This window comes from Abramis brama (assembly GCF_963993115.1).
Source record: "Abramis brama genome assembly, chromosome: 23".
NCBI lineage: Eukaryota > Metazoa > Chordata > Actinopteri > Cypriniformes > Leuciscidae > Abramis > Abramis brama.
Window position 1 is genome coordinate 26,900,039 of NC_139985.1, and position 20,573 is coordinate 26,920,611.

The 20,573-nt window shown below is 36.6% G+C and overlaps 1 protein-coding gene across 2 annotated transcripts; it reads right to left on the reverse strand.

Moving 5' to 3' along the window:
• Positions 1-908: 908 nt before the first annotated feature.
• On the reverse strand, positions 909-17,423 carry dnajc14 (DnaJ (Hsp40) homolog, subfamily C, member 14). 2 transcript variants are annotated; one of them, XM_084100334.1, is made up of 8 exons: positions 17,313-17,423; positions 12,233-13,551; positions 9,792-9,890; positions 9,580-9,686; positions 7,704-7,823; positions 7,435-7,595; positions 7,242-7,344; positions 909-3,938 (listed from the first exon to the last, which is right to left on the reverse strand). In XM_084100334.1, exons 2-8 carry the CDS (start codon positions 13,328-13,330, stop codon positions 3,629-3,631), a joined length of 1,998 nt encoding a protein of 665 aa, XP_083956460.1. In that variant the 5' UTR covers positions 13,331-13,551; positions 17,313-17,423; the 3' UTR covers positions 909-3,628. The 2 variants fall into 2 exon arrangements, with proteins under 2 accessions (XP_083956460.1, XP_083956459.1); XM_084100333.1 differs by having other exon boundaries at positions 17,032-17,382.
• Between the last annotated feature and the right edge of the window lie 3,150 nt (positions 17,424-20,573).

A 20,573-nucleotide genomic window follows, 5' to 3' on the forward strand; every position in this document is an offset into this window, starting at 1 on the left:
AGTAGTGATCAGTTAAATATGTAGCTTTTAAAAAATATAAAAACAGACTGATTGTGCTAAAAACACAAAGTTGTTGCTAATTTTATCTTGTTCTGATCTTAAGTTGAAAGTGTGCGCAAAATGGAAATGCAAATCTTACGGTTCAATCACTGATACTAAGCAAAACAATATTTTCGAATTTCAACTAAAACGAATGTTATACCTCACGATGGTATATTTCGAGCATAACCAGAAAAAAACAACTTTTCTTTTTCCGTCCGTCTTAGTACATGATGTAACTACAGAATAGTCAAGGTTTAAATAGGAAAAATATCGAAACTCTTTGGTCATTTTTTTTTTTGAGAGAGATGCTAACGGTCTAATCAGATTCGATGATCTATGCTAAGCTATGCTAAAAGTGCTAAATTACAGCCAGACCCGGAGATCGGCTGAATGGATTAGAAAACGGTAAAAACTCAACTGTTTAACTCTAGGGGAGTTGGAAAATGAGCCTATTTACAAAAACCTTTAAGTTGAAAGTGCGCAAAATGGTAGCCTAATGCAAATCTTACAGTTTTTGAGTCAATCACTGATACTAAGCAAACAATATTTTCGAATTTCAACAAAATGTCACCCTCACGAAGATATATTTTGAGCATAACCAGAAAAAACATTGAGCTGCAAATGGGCTTTAATGATTCTGTACTGTCCTAATGTTCTTCTGTCAACTTAGAGTTGTAATAAATTCAATGAATGAAAGTAGAACGACATTTCTAGAGCAGCATCTGCAGCTGAAGCCTGAATATTTACTTTACACTAGAGTTTAATGCAGAAACGTTATACTTGCACACGCTCAGGAGCAAAGCATTTGAGAAAATCAGCTTTAAATGTAGGAGGGTTGGGGAGAAAGGCAACAAAATACCAGATAATGGGGGGGAAGTGTCCTGCGCAATATAACCACTTTAATGATTATCAGAATCTAGAGCATTTTCTTGCATATACATTTAGATCACTCTCTACAACACCATCCGTCTGGAATAAACCTTCATTTAATCATGAAATACATTTGTGCCGACTTCAAACAGACTGCTGAAACTCTCCTTGAGTACAGTGAATAACGGATGCAATACCCATCATATGTTCAAGAAACAGTGAGTGGAATATTGCAAACAATCAAGTCACACAAGCAATACAATTCACAACCATGTCTGAAGTTTGTTGTTTAGACAAGTTAATTTAAAAAGTTACCAATTTTTTGTTGAAAAGTTCAGTAGCGCCTTAACATCAAGAGGAAGAAGTTTAGTGCAATAATAAACGGTCTAATGTTTTATTTCTAGTATGCCACTTCAATTATCAGCTGTGAATAGAAATTAAATCAGCGTTGTTAATAGAAAGTTTCTGCTGTAAAAATATCAGAATCAACTGTGAAAATCTGGTGAAAGGTAAACGTTTACAAAAATGAAATTTACCCTAAACCGTCAGAAAAATGAAGTAATTGAAACCGTTTAGGTCAACTAAAGTTACAGTGTGGTCAGTCATTTTAAGCCTTCAAGATCATTTCATCGGTAAACGTGCTGCTATTTTATCATGCAGTTTTTAAATCATTGCCTAACCACATTAAACCATTATACCCATCGCTACGCTTTTTACAGTGGAGTGACAGGCTTAAAGATCATTGACAAAGAGCAAAACAACAATTTGATTTCATTTCTGGAGAGTAGAGCCTCTTCAAAATCGCTTTATTGTTGTAATTGATCATTTCCTTTAAAGACTGTTGTTAAACAAGCGCATTTAACAGGAGATATAAGTAAATCTGAACAGAGAGTTCGTGAAAGCATCTCTGAGAACACATGAAGCTGAACACATTATGCATTAGTATGTTTCAGCTGTACAGAGGCAAAGCTGTCCGTGTCTTAACGTATATTGGGCCGAGTGTGAAATGAAGAAAAACACACAAAAGCAAGATGTCAGGTTTGGACACTAATGAATCTGTTGGCCTGGGAAAAAGGGAAAAAGAGAGAGAGAGAGAGAGAGCGAGAGCGAGAGAGAGCGAGAGGAGAGAGAGAGAGAGAGCGAGAGGAGAGAGAGAGAGAGAGAGAGAGAGAGAGAGAGAGAGGGGCGCTCTGGCAGATTAATGTAATAATCTTTTAAGATGATTCCTGAGTGTTAAGAAGTGGTCAAAAATTAAAAGTGGACTTCTTAAAGGGAGGCTCTGGGATTTTCACATCAAAACCCAATTTTGAACTTGACTTCAAAATCTATGCATGCAGACATCTAAGGTCTACATCATTTCATTTGTGCTTTAACTCGTACTTAAATTAATGTGTTTTTCTCAAAGAGTTTTTTCTTTGTACAGTGAAGCGTAAAGCGGTTAAGTCAACAGATCCAGGTATCAGGCAGAGCATTTAATGGGAAAATCCCACAAGAATCTTCCATCTTCTGATTCAAAGTTCCATTCAATCACGTGAGCAGTTGATTTGAGCCATTTCAAGAATACCAACACATATCCTGTCACTTTTGTACAATATCTGTAAATATATTTGAAGTATTTCCCTCCTAAACACGTGATTTAAACAATGGACAAATCAAACTGGTTTTAATGTTGAACTGCTGAATGCTGTGGCGTGAATAACTGGTTTAATCAGGATCACATGATCTCTAAACAATACGCCCAGGAACACTGGGAAATCACAGCTACGTTTTCTTCCTGTTCTCTTACTAGTAGCAGATGAAGAGAAAGAAAAGAATCCCTGAGGTCTGTGTGTGATTTATACATCATCTTAATGTGATCATATCACAAAACATTCAGCCAACATTTTCCATCAGATTCAAGCCTGACAAAAACGGAAACATTTTTAAAGTAAAACTTCACCCAAAAAAAAATGGGTCATCATTTCCCTCACTTTGTTCCAAACTCTGATGCTGTTATTTTTTCCGAAGAACACAAAAAGACAATTTTTTAGAAACTTCATGCAGTTGTTTTCCAAAAGCAAAGTTATCATCCCTCCATTGAAGATACAAAATGGACTACAAAAAGCTTCGACCTCTTTAACCCTAAACCCAGAAGAACATGATCAGCGAACAGCTTGAATTCGGGTCTTTGGGTCGTCACACAACGTCATCTTATATATGCTATATTTCAAAACATCTGAAACCATAAGTCACGTGGACTACTTTTACGATGTTGGCTATTTTGTTCTTGTCGTGCTGAAAAAAGCTGTGAGAACATCCAATGAAAAAAATAAAAGGCATAAAGGTTTAGACCTACATGAGGGTGAGAGTAAATAGACAATTTTAAACATTGGGTCAAATATTCTTCAGATACACCAGGAGCCTCTACGCACGAGTCCTTCGGTTTCTTCAAAGAATGTGATTTCAAATGCTTGAATGTTGATTCATTTGTCTCAAAACGAGAGATAACAAAACCGAAAAATACCTTCAAACATGAAACGAAAAGATCTCTTTTCGCTTGCTCCTCTACGAAATTCAACGGCATTTCATTTTATAATCAGGAAGCTTCAAAGCGCCAACACTGGATGTTCAAATGAGGTCAAGATTTTTGTCCTCGTTTTGTTGCACTAGTTGGCCAATATCACGTCACAGCATGGCAACACACAGCGCTCCACCTCTGCGTAATATAGTACCTTTCTCAGCGCTGGAATGGCTTGCGAACTTTCTTGCGCCGGCGCGGGGGTTTTCCTCCGTCAGTCCAGTGTTCGCTGGGGTCGCCCCGCTGGGCTCCTGGGCTGAAGAACCCTGTTTGTGGAGCTGGCCCTGAGAACATGTTTGCAGGCCCTGCAGCTGCTGCGGACGCATGAGGCGCAGGGTTTCCCGACGGGAAGAATCCTCCATTAGCAGACGCGGCGTCACTGGGAGCTCCGGCCTGGAAGAAGCGGCTGAAGAAGTCCTGCAGGTCCGCGGGCGAGCCGCCACCAGTTGCAGGATGATCTGTGGCGGGTCTAGAGGACACAGACGCTTACATTTAATCATTTAAATCATTTAGCAGATGCTTTTATCCAAAGCGACTTACAAATGAGGAGAGCGATAGAAGTCCCTGTAAAGTCAAAATTAAGTATATGTTCTGAGTTTGTCACACCACAGAAAAATGTGTTATTAGCCACCCAGCCAAATTTGAATGATAAAAAAGCCAGCAAGTACATAAAATAAGCTATCAAAATCTTGAAAAAATGAACAGGAGTCTCTGCTCTCAAACTTGGGGGCGTGTCCGCTGGCTGCGCTGAAACCACGCCCACTCGCGGGAAAGCTGCCGTCGCCACACTCAACTGTCTGTCACCGCTACAGCCGGAATGGATGCTCCTAGGTTTTACAAAGCCATACATGTTCAAGCCTGGACTACCTACTATAATTATAACATAAGCACACAAGGCAACTTACACTCATTGGTGGGCACGCACTGCCGACGATGGCACCAGTTGTCGGCGCGACGGGAGGATGAAGGCCGAGGCGAGAGATAGTCGGCTCGGCCCCATTCACCAGTAACAGCGGATTATCAGTGAATCCCAGTTGTCTCCGACGAAAGTTTATAAAACTATCCCGTGTAAAATGATCACTACAGAGGCGGGTTTTGGCGGTGATCCTCAGCTCTCCATCAAGGTGGCTCTTCACAAAATGAATCCACCTCTTCTTGATATGATCGTTTTTCGGAAATTTAAATAAGGACACCGATCTGTTTTGTACGTGATCGCATCCAGGTAGTACGCATTTCCGTGACCGAGGCATAGCTAGCTAGCAAACTGTAGGCTGTAGTAACTAATAGTACTGACAGTAACTCGCGATCGGCAAACTGATGTGAATGTGCTATATTGTTAGGGGAGGGGCCAGCGTCAGGGGCTCCAGTGCGTCATCAAGGAGGGGCGTATCCAGGAGCTCAGGGGCTTCAGTGCGTCATCGAGCCCCTGTTTTAGCCCCGCCCAAAAAATCCGGAACACAGAAATGGTGAAAAACTGTTTAACGGTCTAACTCCACAATTCAGTACTTCACAGTTCACAGTCTTTGTAATATGTTTTAGCAATACATTTCTAACATTCATAATGTGTTTAGATTTTTTTTTTAGAATTGCCTTTACAGGGACTTTAAACTAACAATAGGACAACGGTATGCAAGTGCTGTGACCCTTCCCAGTGTAGCCTATGTAAAAATATAGAGTAGAAGAGAAATAAAATTGTGTATCAATGGATCAGACTGTCATAACAATAAGTCACATGTGGTTTGTTGCTAATTGTTCTTTTAATGTAGAAATCCCTCATACTTCTTTCGTCTTCTCTTACATTTGCAGCTCAATAAAGACAAACTTTTAGTAAATTGATCAATGGCAAATAAGGATTTAAGAAAATTAAGAAACGAATCATATCGAATATTTAAAAGGTGTGTGTGAATGTGTGTTACAAATATAAGTATTTGTATCCCAGTAGGCTTCAACATATACCATTTTATGCAATTTTGCAAAAACAACAAATAAATAAATTTAAAAAAAACTACATTTAGGCTATCATATTTTCCTTCCACTAAATGCATGTAAACATTTTAAAAATTTTCCCAAAACATTAGAGTCGGTCATATGTTTGGGTGCACTTTTTTACGATTTTAAAGTCCCCATGAAATCAACATTGACAACTCTATATTGCAGTGTTTATTATAAATGATTTATCTGTGCACATCAATATTTTTTTTTTAATTTCATGTGCCTCATAATCTTGAAAAAGTAAATTCCCTCCCTCTTGCAGCATCTCTTCTCTGATGAAGGGGGCGGAGCAACCTGTCACTCATGAGATCCACCAATAGCAAACCACAACCATCCAATCAATTCCTCACGTCAAAATCAAGCCCTGCCCTACATTTTGTTCTCGTTCTAGAAGCCGTTTCACTTCGAAATACATCATAAGAGGGAGAAAAAAGACTCGCAATTTCTTTTCATGCCGACTTGTCATCTAAAAACTTAAGATCAATTACTACCTTAAATTACTTATATCTATTTACTTATTTAAAATAGATAAGTATGTCATCTATTTTGGGTTTTTAGAAACTTTCCCAAATTTTAAGATACATTTTCAAAAAAAAATTAAAAAAGTGAAAATCTGACAGTGACGATTTCATAATGGCCTTTGAATAATACCTTATGTTGTCATTATGGTATTTGAATTCACTACCGGTCAAAAGCTTGGAATTATTATGATTCTAAAGTCTCTTTTGCTCACCAAGGCTATATTTATTTAATCAAAAATACAGTAAAAAGCATTAGGATATTAGAATGATTTCTGAATAATCATGTGACATTGAAAACTGGAGTAATAGCAGCTTTAGCACCGGGTAGTTCAAGGAACTCAGTTCTAGGAACTAGCCACCAGGGAGGTTCCCCGAGAACTAAATGTTCCCCTAGGAACATTTTCCTGGTTGTAAATCGCATCGCCAGTAGGAACTCTTAAAGTCCCCGTGAACCAGAAGTTGCAACTGACTTTATTTCAGTGTTGTGACGTATTTCCGAGAGAAACGGAATACTAAGTGAGAAAAAGAGGGCGTGGCTTGTTTTTTCCAACTGGAACCTGATTGGATCTAGAAAAGTGGGCGTTTCATTCAGGCAGCAGACTGTCAGATGGAGGGGCGTGTTTAAGGACGTTAGGCCGAAGCCCAATCCGTCAAACTGACATCATCAGAGAAGGGCCGTCATTGCAGAGAGGAGCATTTTCAGATTTTGATGAAAGATTACGAAGCCAAATAATTTTTTTTTGTGTGGATTGACTTGCACGGATGAATTGCTCACCACAAAACTAACAATTTGTGCTAATAAAGTAAATATGGTCAATTTTGAATTCATGTGTACTTTAAGTGACATAAGCCGTGCTTGTTGTTGTGACCTTTATTTTGACGACGCTGAGAACGCCACTGCTCACATTCTTCGTGTTCATTAGTTTACGATCTGTCTAACAGTCCTGTCTAATACTGTTATAAAAAGTAGACAGTAAAAGGTATTAGCGTATGCCGTGTGGTTGATGTCCAGTGTCGCTAGCTGAGCAGAAATACATAATCAAGTTTGGCTTGGTCCCCTCAAAGATGCGTTGGATTTTCTCCTCAGCGTAAAGGTTGAGAGATCCATCTATCACTGTTTTCCATGTTCGTAGAGTTAGTTTCTGGAGTAAATATATAAGCTATAATCTGTGTGTTTACACATCGTCATCAGCCCTGTAGTTGATGACATTATAATGGTCTGAAGATAAAGCACTTTTCATTAAAGTCTGAGTGGTTACCTGTGGCGGCTGGCGCTGCTGCTACCTTTAGAGCCGAAAGAGATATGATATGGCACGCGATGAGTGTCTGGAGAGATGCTTATACGCTGACAGCCGGCCCACTCTGTGTGAACATGGGGACATGCGTACAACATATGCATACAACATATGAACATCATACAAATATCTGACGGTGTGGATGCCAATAAACTACCAGTAATGTCAAAGACTTTGCCGTCCATGAAGGCGAAGTACGTGATGCGCAGTCCCAGCATACTAGATTCAGCCCACAGGTCTCCCTCCTCGGCACTGTGCCATTTATTACATTCAGCACAGAATCGGGCCTCGCCAGGCTCACGGTCCATCTCAAAGCGCCTGGGGAAAAAAACATGCTCAGGTGAACATAGAAACGCAAGAATGTAACACAGAACAGAAGCTTGTATGAAAGAACAGGATTGAGATGACAATGTCAGTCATACGCACTTGTGCTTGCCCTCACATTTAGTGCACATCATTGTGTTCATGGCTTCTTTCAGGTCGTCCTGTAGTTTGGTCAGGAACTCGTTCATGGATTTTGAAAGCTCTGTAGCAGCCATACGCTTCCTGCAGACACAGAACACAACAACAAGACATTTGTGCTTATATCAAAGAAACAAGTACACGTCACATTTATAATTTGTTTAATTCTTAATATTGTAATTGGGTAACTTTAAGAATCACAGAATTCAAAATGTAGCATGAACGAAAGGCAATACAACAGATATTCCCATGTAACAATATTTTGGTAACACTTTAAAAATACTTGAATGCATCATCTAATGATGAGCAAAACATTTTGCAACACTTAGTGCCCTTGTTACACATTACATTAACTTACTATAATAATAGCAGTAAATGATGCATAATTATAAGCAACTAACCCTAAACCAAACCCTAACCCTAAGTAAGAATTATTAATTAATATTACTCCGTACTTAAATGTATAATTACACTGTAACAAGGACACACTCAAATAAAGTGTAACTAATCATTTCTTACAGTATTATACATATTTGTTAACATTACAAATACAACTGTTCATCGTTATTTCATGTTAGCTCGAGTCCATTAAATAATACTAACAGATAAAACTTGTTTTGACTTAATGAATTAGTAAATGTTGAAATTAACATTAAGAATAATACATGCTTTAACTATAATATTTTTTCACATTCCATTAATAGAGAACTAAATTGTTTTGCATTACAGTAACAAGAATTTGGGGGGAAATTTGTTCGATTGTCAAGAAAATATTGTCAATCCAAAATAACGGGAGTAATTTTTTCATGCAAAATATAATTTCTTAATTCTGTCTTTTGATTTTGACAAGAGGTCATTTTATGCCCTTTTGTTTTTGGACTCTACTAGAACAGGTTTTCATGCTTGAATGTTCAAAAAACACATTTTCCCCATATTTTACATATTGCAGCTCCTCTCTTCCCAGTCCTTTAGTTCCTGTCTCTATGAAGCCACTCCTTCTGAAAAGCACTGTGCTCTGATTGGTCAGCTGGACCAGTGTGTTGTGATTGGTCAAGCGCTTCCAGTGTGTTCTTCCTTTCTTTTTTATTTATTTATTTATAAAGCACATTTATAAACAATCATGGGTTGACCAAAGTGCTGTACACAGAATAAGAGAAATGATTGATTTTAGCCAGGCGTTGAAAACTGAAATAACTCTACTTAACTACAGTATTTATCTGCTTATCAAATGTTAGTCCAGAATCAAATCGAAAGACAAATTTTTTTTGCACATGGGGTGACCCATTGGGTTAGATAACCAAAATGTCCCGCCCTTTACCATAACCACGAGTTTCAACACACTACTAACTAACTCATCCAGGCCCGCCCCTTTATTCTGAGTATGAATTATTTAAATTAGGAATACTGTGACATGTTCATTCCCTGAAGAAAACTCAAGACTACAATGGAGGCGTTTCAGGGAGTTCAGAAACAGTGACACTGATATAGAGAAGAACTCCTGCTGCCTCCATTTTCAGAGCTTTTTCATGCTCAAACAGCAACATCAGTGGTTCTCAATTCCAGTGCTCGTGACCCACTGCTCTGCACATTTTGTATGTCTCCCTTATTTAACACACCTGAACCAGATCATCAGCTCATTAGGAGAGACTCCATGAACTGAACTGAGTGTGTCAGATAAGAGAGACATACAAAATGTGCAGAGCAGTGGGTCACGAGGACTGGAATTGAAAACCACTGCTCTAAAGAAAGATTAGCATGGAAAAAAAGCATAATAGGTCCCTTTAATTTTTTGTGGCAACTCTGTAAACCAATTCAGTGGTTGTTTTCTAAAAGCACTCACAGTTCATACTCTCGCCGTGTCTCTGGGTTACTGACGATGTCCCACGCTGCTCTTAACACCTTGAAGGCCTCGCCAGCGCCTGGGTGCTTGTTTTTGTCTGGATGAACCTGCACGCAAACAATCCATTAAATCTTGACAAATACATTAAACCCATAATTCATCCAACACAGACATTAAACAGGTTTCAGGGCAATTCTTTTATTTCATCTCACCTGTACTGCCAGCTGCCTGTAAGCTCTCTTGAGTTCAGATTCAGTGGCATGAATATCCACTCCAAGAACATTAAATGGGTCCAACTCCTCTTCAGGGATCTGAACCAGAACAGCAGTTGATAATACGTTAAAAACTCATTACCTGTCCTTGTAAAATTACAGTATCCAACATCAAATCACCAAGCAACACATCAACATATCAAGAGCTTACTAAATGAATAGGCTTTATATTTGCATAAACCATTAAAGTTGGAAACTGGATTCTATAAAAGCTCAAACTCACTTGATCCTTAATAATAATAATAATAATCCAAATAAAGCTTGTTATGTAGCTACATCAACAAAGTTATGCACAGAATCTGTTCTTTTGAATTTTCTAGTAATAAAAGAATCCTGAAAAAATGTATGACTGTTTCAACAAAAATATTAAGCAGCACAACTGTTTTCAACATTGATAATAATGAGAAGTGTTTCTTGAGCAGCAAATCATCATATTAGAATGATTTCTGAAGGATCATGTGACACTGAAGACTGGAGTAATGATGCTGGAAATTCAGCTTTGATCACAGGAATAAATTACATTTTACATTATATTCACATAGAAAACAGTTCATTTAAATTGTAGTATGTCCACAATATTACGTTTTTCACTGTATTTTTAATTTAAATAAATGCAGCCTCGTTGTGTCTGACTTCTTTAAAAAATATTTAAAGGGGTTCTATACAAAGTCTTGATTTTGTTTTAATATGTTTTCATGCTTGATTGTTCAAAAAACATTCATCATTTTTCACATATTTTACATTACAGCACCTCTCTCCCCAGTCTGGCTCGAACACACAGATTTTGATGAAGCCATTCCTTCCGAATTACGAAATGTGTTGTGATTGGTTAGCTGGCCCAATGTGTTGTGATTGGTTAGCTGGCCCAATGTGTTGTGATTGGTTAGTTGGCCCAATGTGTTGTGATTGGTTAGCTGGCCCAATGTGTTGTGATTGGTTAGTTGGCCCAATGTGTTGTGATTGGTTAGCTGGCCCAATGTGTTGTGATTGGGTAGCCAGGCTAATGTGTTGTGATTGGTTAGCTGGCTCAATGTGTTGTGATTCGTTAGCTGGCCCAATGTGTTATAATTGGTTAGCTGTCCCAATGTGTTGTGATTGGGTAGCCAGGCTAATGTGTTGTGATTGGTTAGCTGGCCCAATGTGTTGTGATTGGTTAGCTGGCCCAGTGTGTTGTAATTTGTTAGTTGGCCCAATGTGTTGTGATTGGTTAGTTGGCCCAATGTGTTGTGATTGGTTAGTTGGCCCAATGTGTTGTGATTGGCAGCGCTTAGCACATGTTCGGGAAATGTTCCGCCCCTCCTAGTGTAAATGAGGATGGCGTCAATTTCGAGCCCGATTCAGACCCTGACAATGTTAACGAACAAGAGGATCTCGCAGAACGGATTTCATGCACAGATTTTGCAAGCACGGATTTCACGGGACCTTTCAGAGTGGTACGTTTTTTGTAATTTCCCTTTACATTATAGATACAATGTTATCCACCTTTTAATCGTGATATTTGTCGGAAAACTAAGGTAATACAAACAGTAATCGATCACAAAACCATGTTTAATTTAGCTAAGGAGCGGTGAACCATCTCAAAAAAGCAAGAGCTTACAAAAGCTACAGAAAACAAGCTGTTCTCCATAAAATGTGCAGCACACAGATAAACGTTTGGGTTATAATGTTCAGGAACAGTGTTTAAACCACTCTAAGTTCGTCAGCCTTAGGAAGGTCAAACAAATGAGTTTTGGAATCGTTGTGGAAAAAACAGTGTCTCTTCGACGAGGCCTGATTGAGCTGCATTAGTGAAGACAGTGTTGTTCAATTATTACAATATTATTACAATTTAAACAAACTGTTTCCTATGTGAATATATTGTAAAACGTAATTTATTCCTGTAATCAAAGCTGAATTTTCAGCATCATTACTCCAGTCTTCAGCGTCACATGATCCTTCAGAAATCATTCTAATATGATGATTTGCTGCTCAAGAAACATTTCTGATTATTACCAGAAATGTCTTCTCTAATGCAGCTCAATCAAGCCTCGTCCCCTTTGTTGCGCGTGGGCGTGGATTATTTAAATGAATTACATTGTGACTTCATAAGATCAGGAAAAATTGCGTAGTCCAAACGAGCCGTTCATTGTAGTTCTTGGAAAGTGGATTCTGTCTCCCTTTGTAACGACTTTGAGCTTTGTAACCTTGCAGGTCTTTTTTTATGCTCAAACAGCAACATTACACACTAACTAAAGTGGAAAAAGTGGAAAAGCATAATAGGACCCCTTGAAAAATAAACTTGCTGACCCCAAACTTTTAAAAGGTAGTGTAGTTTTGCTTTAAAATATAGTGCTTGAACTCTTCTTTTATCAAGTCATCAGACATTAACGCTAGATCACTACCTTGGCTAGTGCCAGCAGTCTCTGCAGCTCTTCTCCAGGTTGCCACTTCTCTGCCCCCCTGTTGGGAGACTCTGGATTTGAGCTTTCATTCGCGGCGCCTTGTTTAAAGAAACACCCGTGAATCCTCGCGGTCAGATCCGACACTTTCCTCCAAACCCTGCTGCTTTGCAAGGCAAGCCACCATTTTCTGCCTCTCTCTCCCGCCAGCCTTCCCACGACGCACCTCATCATCTGAGAGCCAACGCTTAGCGTGGCGCAAACAAATTTGAAACCGGAAAGAAGAGCGTGTCGAGCCCAACACAAAGTCCTGCCAATTCCTTCTATTAAAGCTACAGCTGAAAACCGGCTCCAGTCCAGGATCCGCCTCAAATCTTGAGTCAAGCCTGGAATATCGGTGACCTTGCAAAGCATGCGTGATCCAAAGTCGTACAACGCGATTCCGGACGATTCCACCACGACTCCACATCTGTGGGTCAAAGAAATGATGAGTTCGACGACCATGTGGATGCATGAAATGCACCAGGGACTGACAATTTCCGCTAGGAAATCCCGACACACCATGACCAGCTGGTTCCCGTTTTTCCTTCGTGCGCGGCTGTGATTGTGCAGATGCTGGTTCCGTCGCTTCACCTGCTTGTGTCTGCTGGGCCCGGACGATGCGAGGAAGGATCTATGAGACATTGAAGCGGTCCATGATGGTGTTTGATCACAAGGCCCCTGTGCCGGTCCACTCTTCTTGGATTTTCCTTTCCTCCCAGTTCCAGCATTGCGGGATCTAGACTCTCCATCGCCCCTCAACTCATTCTCCAATTCATTTTTCCCTCCTCTTTCACATTTCTCCTTTTCAGCACTCCCATCTTCCTCCTGATCCTTAGCTGCGGTATTTTGCTCTTCGTTCTCGTCTACTTCCAAATCAAAGTCTTCATCAGGGAATTCACAATCCAAATCATCAAACGCCTCATGTTCACAGTTAGGTCCCTGAGGCGGCATCACATGACTGTCATTTTCATGACTAGGACTGGCCAGAGAAACGATGGGTGGCCCACAGTCAGTGCCTTCCTCTACTGTCTCCCAATGTATTGCCATGTCTTCTTCCATCTTGCTCAGATATCCACACGTTCACTCCCTCACGCTTAAGACAGACATGGAAATATCCATCATGAGCTTCAGGGTGGCAGCAGACTTAGACATGCAGCATGCATTGCGCTTAACAGCTGTCTCATATTCACAAATGAAACACAATATGGGGTCTTCAGCATGTCCAGCATTGCAGACGATCAGAGATTAACATTTCCAAATCACACCAGCATTATGAACCCCTGCAAATGAAAAGAAAAATCTGTCAACTTACTCTAAATATACGACATAACAATGTAAGACACTGTATGTTCACTGTATAAAACTTTCACATCAACACAAATGTAAGGTTCCAGAAGTAAAAATCACAACTTTTAATACCAACCATCCAATGGCATATAGTTCTGTAGTAGCCAGTGTAATTTCTAATTCATTACAAGAACGGCTGAATTGAATTGATAATCTTGAAGAGATGCACTAAATCAATAACTAAGGCGACAGATAATCTTAGAGCTTGGTTGATGGTTTAGACAGAACTTAAATATATATTGTAATTTCATATAGAGAGAAATGAATTGGAAAAAGACTTGACTTGAGTGGATTACATATATATATATAAACACATTTTAGTGTTTTTTCATCTAGATGAATTGTCCATAGCCTTAAAAAAAATGTCATGTGGTGTGACCGTGATTTATCTTAAAATTAATTAATTTCCTTAACATGCTTAATTTTTTTTTTACAAGTTCTTAGTAATTAAAGTGTTTAGAAACCAAGTTTTGCATTTCTTTTTTTGTTCTATAATTTCTGAGTTGCCTTCTTAAATCTAGTTAACAGACTTACTTTTCCTGTAAATCACATAAAACTGATATAAATGTTTTAAAAATATCATTTACTAAAGCATACTGTATTAGTGATTCATATTTCAGCCACAGAAATAAGATATTTTATTTTACATTTAATACAGTGATTGCTTTTATTGGTCGCACCACATGATAAGTGGTCGCTCCAAATGACACGAAGACCTTATATAGTTAAAAATCTATTTAAAGAGATCAATGAACAATACATTTTATACAAAAAAAATTGATTTAAACCAGATTTCATACAAATTTCACAGAATTTTCCTGAACATAAACTTTTTTTATTTATAAAAATCACATCACAAACACAAGTGCACCATTTATTTTAACTTGACTTAGAATTTCTTTCTAACAAATAATAATGTTATAGATATAAATTATTTCATAAATTATTGTATACAGGTAACATTTGGGGTCAATAGTTTTTAAAGTAATTAATACTTTTATTAATCAAGGACACATTCAGTTGATAAAAAGTGACAGTAAAGATAATAATGTTACGAAAATAATGTAATAATAGCTATAATGTTACGAAAGATTCTATTTCAAATAAATGCTGTTCTTTTGAACTTTCTATTCATCAAATAAACATATAAAATGTATCACAGTTTCCACAAAAATATGAACATTGATAATAATCAGAAGTGTTTCTTGAGCAGCAAATCATTAGTGACCCTGGATCACAAAAACAGTCACAAGTCGCACAGGATATATTTGTGGCAATAGCCAACAATACATTGTATGGGTCAAAATTATCGATTTTTCTTTTATTCCAAAAATCATTAGGATATTAAATAAAGATCATGTTTCATATTTTGTAAATGTCCTACCATAAATATATAAAATATTTATTTTTGATGAGTGAATATAGCAATATCGCAAACATAAATGGACAACTTTAAAGGCGATTTTCTCAATGTTTCGATTTTTTTGCACCTTCAGATTCCAGATTTTCAGTTGTATCGGCCAAATATTGTTCTATCTTAACAAACCATACATCAATGGAAAGCTTATTTTTTCAGTTTTCATATGATGTATAAATCTCAATTTAAAAAAATTTACCCATGTGACTGGTTTTGTGGTCCAGGGTTACATATTAGAATGATTTCTGAAGGATCATGTGACACTGAAGACTGGATTAAAGATGCTGAAGATTAAATTTAGCTTTGATCACAGGAATAAATTACAGTTTACTATATGTTCACATAGAAAACAGATATTTTATGCTGTAATAATATTTCACTCTTCTCCTATCAAGGTACTCTGCTCTTGCTGCAGGGTCAGAATTTTTTCGCTTGGCAGTGGCATCTGGTAAAATAGATTCAAATAGTTTTAAATAAATAAATAGGCAATAATAAATACACTACTAATAAATGCATAATTACTAAACTGAAATTACATGCTCTGATTTTTTGTTGTTGCATTTTTCTCATATTGTACAAAGAGTAAACAAACTTGAAATATATGAAGAAAATATCCCAAATTGCATAAAAATCTATTCCAAATGATACTAAATTAAAGTATTTTTTGTATATAAACTGTCAATTGAATATAAAAGCATAAAACTGCCAATCTAGGACATATATCTATCATGGAAAACAGTCTGCAGTGGTCGCACCACATGATATTTGGTCGTACCACATGATATTTTCAAATTCATTCAAAATTTACAGGCACAGAATTGGCCACCTAAACAAAACAAGCTAGCTTCCCAAAAAAAGGTCACTATGAAATTTATAATACAAATAGATATTTGTACAAATAACTTTAATATTTTTTTTTTTAGGTCATACCACATGACATCCAAATGTGGCAACTACATGCCAACCATTACAGAGGTTTATTTTTTTTCCAATTTGAGAGAATTATAAACCTGCTTGCTGCTTCATGGGTCCTTGGTAAATTGGTATATGATGTAACGTCCTGTGTTTGAATAGTTTTCAACATAAAAGTCCCAAAATGGTAGTTCCTTGATGGTCACACCACATGATATTTCATAAAATGGACATCATCGGACAAAGTTTGTTTGTATATTATGATGGAAATATAAATACAATGCTTTGAATTTTTTTAAAGGATTACAAAACATTTTCGAAATCATGCCAAATAGTGCAGAAAATAAATTTGAATAAATTCAGAGTAATTTCAAAGACGTTTTCAAAACAGAAGTTATGGCCGGACGGTTGCACCACATGATGTTTTGACACTTTAAATAACAAAAAAAATAACAAATAAGTAAAGGTTTTTGATGAGTTAAAGTGAGTACATACATGGGAGAGGTACTTCAAATATGCAGTATTTTTTTATGCATTTAAACCCGTTTTTGCCTGAAAAAATGCAATCGGACAGAAAATGTAGGCGTCACGTCACTGACCCATATATATATATATATATATATATATATATATATATATATATATATATATATATACACACATATATACATACATATACATTATATATATATATATATATATATATATATAATGTTTATGTATAATTATATTTATTTATATATATAAATATATATAATTTATTTATTTTTTGGTCAATGGAAGGTTCTTAAATATCTTACATATATTCGCTTGGACGTTTTTACAACCAATCAGTGCTAAAATATAATGCATTCACAAACAAATTGTTGTTAATAATATAACGTTATAGCCGGTGTTCACTTTGCATTTTGTTGACAACAAAACACAAATCACCGTTAGTGCCAACAAGTGTGCTGTTCTACATGACCTAAAGTTACACAGTTAAAACTACAAACCCATCAGTTTTCCTGAGCTATTAAAACAGATCAGATCCACGAGAGACGGAGCAGAGAATGAAATGTAAACAAGTCTGGAACTTACTGACCTCTCTGTCCTGATAAAGTACACGAGCATCGACTCCTCAACTGCTGTCGACTGAGGTTTACATACGGTGGTTGTGATTTCCTGAATGTGTATGTTTAATAATCTTTACATTTGTTTAATCTCTTTATTTACGATGATGTTTTGCTTTAGCAGACATGCTAACTGAAGAACACCTACAGCTAGCAGTCCTGCCTTACGACACTAAAACAACGACAGTGTACGGGCAGCAAAGTTAATCTCGAGTGTAACATGAGCTCGAAGCAGCTCAGCCTGTTTTCTCACCTATCTTTAACTGCTTTCACTGTCCTTCTCTCTTCTTTCCAGTTCACTTCCGAGTACAGCACACAAGCCTAACGTCAGTTCCGTGAAGTAACCCTTTCCTGTCATTAACACGAGGGACGGGGTGACGTCAAAATTGACTACGTGATCGTACCTTGGGGAGCTGACAGATGAAAAATGCAATAACAAACATATTCGACCTATTTGTCAAAAAACTACATAAAATAGCACCTACAGGATTTTTTTGGAACTCTATTATTGATAATATTAACTGGAATTGTTTATATAGGCCTACATAAACAAATATGCTTAAATTACAGTTTTTTTTATTCGCTTTGGTACTATTTTCACAAGTTAGGTGTACATTTTCAAAACTCTTAGTGCTAATATCACAACAGATCATCAAAAGTGCACTTTTTTCAAACATTTCATCATGTTTTCAGTTGTGTAAGTACAATACTCAAAATCACAAAGTATTCTTTTCACAACACAAAATAAGTGTTTCATCTACATAAATGTTTCATTCACAGTAACTGCCTTTCATAAAGCTCTTACTATCAAACTTTTGATTTGCATCTCTTCTTGTTCAGTTTAATACATGTGTCTATGATTTAATCCAAATGATCTTAATGGTTAATCAATGAATCATTTGGTACACCTATAGATTTCTATGAATATTGATTCAATACACAATTTCTATAGAACTTGTTTGCAATTTCTGATATGGATAACTAAATGTAATGAATTATTTTTACATAAGTGATTTATAGATAATAACCACCATGATGTTCAAAGGACACGCATGTGTGTGTGTGTGTGTGTGTGTGTGTGTGTGTGTGTGTGTGTGTGTGTGTGTGTGTGTGTGTGTGTGTGAAGGATACAGAGAAATTTGCCATTTGTGCAAATACTGTTAAGCAGAATAGAGTATAAGGGAGAGGAAACAGTCAATGAATGTAAAACATCAGATTGATCAGAGATATATTAGTAGAAGGGAGACAGATGGCATCAAATACAGTATTTTACATTACAGTATGTATGCTATGTGATACTGTAAACATGGTAGAGACATGGCTGTTACATTACCGTAACTCAGCCTTCATCTGTAAATGTCCATTACAGTATATTCAGTCAAATAGTCAAAATCATTTACTGTATTGCCAGCAAACTCTGTCCTAGCACAGAACCTCATTGCTGTGCTTCATCACAGCTTTTGATAACACACTTGATAGATACTATTACAAACATTATGGATTCAGTTCATAAGTTAGGTTATGCACATGTATTTTCTAATGTGGCAACTGTAGCCTGTATTACTGTAATTAATTCAGCAACAACAGTGATTTGAAACATGTATCTTGCTTTGTTTGCTGTTGAATGAGCTGATTGTTAAAAGTACTAAATTGAAAGAAGATCATACTGTTGTGTTTCTGTGATTAAACCAAATGTTCTCATTACATATTACAATAATCTTGTGTTTGAAACAATGATTATGTGGACTGAAAACATGTGCAACTGAATGAAAGCATTACATCAGGTTTTGAAAGAATGACTAGCTGTGTTACAAGTGTGATCAGTTTGGATTTTTGTACTAAGAGTTTTGAAAATGTACACCTAACTTGTGAAAATAGTACCAAAGCGAATAAAAAAAACTGTAATCCCCACTGTTTAAGGTGTTTGTGGTGGAATTTGATTGTTTTGTGTCTTCTCTGAAAAACAAAAATTAACTGACGTTTAAAATATTATGATATGATTGTTGGATCCCATGTTACCAATTAATGTCACATCTTGTATTGCATTTTTTTTTATGCTAGCCTATATGCTATGTTTGCTAGGCCTACTTGTTCAGTTATTCAATAAAAAATAAAAAGAGTGTGGGAAAAGTGTGGTCCTTGCCTCAAAAGCATCTTCTTACCAATAAAAGAAAATAACATTTAAATTATTTAAATAATAAGATGTTAAAATAAAACATTTTTGTCCCTCTTCTGTGGAAGACAGACATTTTGGTCAGATATCTTAATGTTTATCCAATCTCATAAAAAAAAAAAAAATGTTTCCTGTAACCAAATTACACAAAAAATCCTCTCTTTACTTTATTCAAAGTGTATATGGAAACAATATAAAGCTCTGTAAATCCTAAAGCAGTGAAAACTATTCACTCTTGTGTCCTCTTAATATGTAGTATTTTTTGTGCATGTTACCCACATGTTTGTGTCTATGCATACAGCTGTATTGTTTTGTGTTTCTATGCCCATAGCTGAAGTTCTTAATGTTCTGTATTTGCACCTAAAAGTACAGTGGATTTAAACATGTTGTTTAGTCCATAACTTTTCCTGCACATGCCAAGTCAAGTCACCTTTCTTTAGTGCTTTATACAGATTGTTTCAAAGCAGCTTCACAGTAATAAACAAGAAAATAATGTTGCAAAGTTCTTCAATTATGAAACAAATGCAATTTCAGCCATAAAGAAGCTCTAAAATGACAAAAGTATTATCACTCAATTCAGTTAAACCACATGCCAGATAGATAGATAGATAGATAGATAGATAGATAGATAGATAGATAGATAGATAGATAGATAGATAGATAGATAGATAGATAGATAGATAGATGGATGGATGGATGGATGGATGGATGGATGGATGGATGGATGGATGGACGGACGGATGGATGGATGTTGTTTTTAGTGGACGTTTAACCAGTCCAAACATATTTTGTACCACCAGAGGTCTCTGTCAACCCAGAATTGTGATGTGTTACAGCAGTTACTCACATATTAATCAATCCTTACTGACTCATAATATCTTGTTGGTAACCAAACAGTTAATGGGCACCATTGACTAACTTAGTATGGAGAAAATACTATGGAAGTCAATGGGGCCCATCAATATCATCTTTTGTGTTCAGCAGATGAAAAGAAATTCATACAGGTTTGGAACAACTTGAGGGTGAGTAAATGATGACAGAATTTTTATTTTTGGGTGAACTATCCATTTGAGTTATCCCGTTTACTTTTTCAGAAAAAAAGCCAGTATTGGGAGATGTAAACTCGCAAGTGCGAGGAAAAAATGTCATAATTGTGAGATAAAAAGTCACAATTATCTTTTAAATTGTTTATGGCAGAAACAAGCTTTTTGACCATGCCCTCTCCTGAAGCCATTGCTTCTTTTTAAGTTTTTTTTATTTATTTATTACAATACCTTGTCTGTTCTATGAGCTGTAAATTAAAAATCTTTACGGTAATTCATTTGCTTGTGGTGCTGTGGC

Excerpts from the sequence above, each read along its gene's own strand:
- dnajc14 (XM_084100334.1), bottom strand. The coding sequence starts at position 13,330 with ATGGAAGAAGACATGGCAATACATTGGGAGACAGTAGAGGAAGGCACT. Across the intron at positions 9,687-9,791 it reads ACAGGCAGCTGGCAGTACAG|GTTCATCCAGACAAAAACAA; the intron begins GTGAGATGAAAT and ends GTTTGCGTGCAG. Across the intron at positions 7,596-7,703 it reads AAATGTGAGGGCAAGCACAA|GCGCTTTGAGATGGACCGTG; the intron begins GTGCGTATGACT and ends TTTTTTCCCCAG.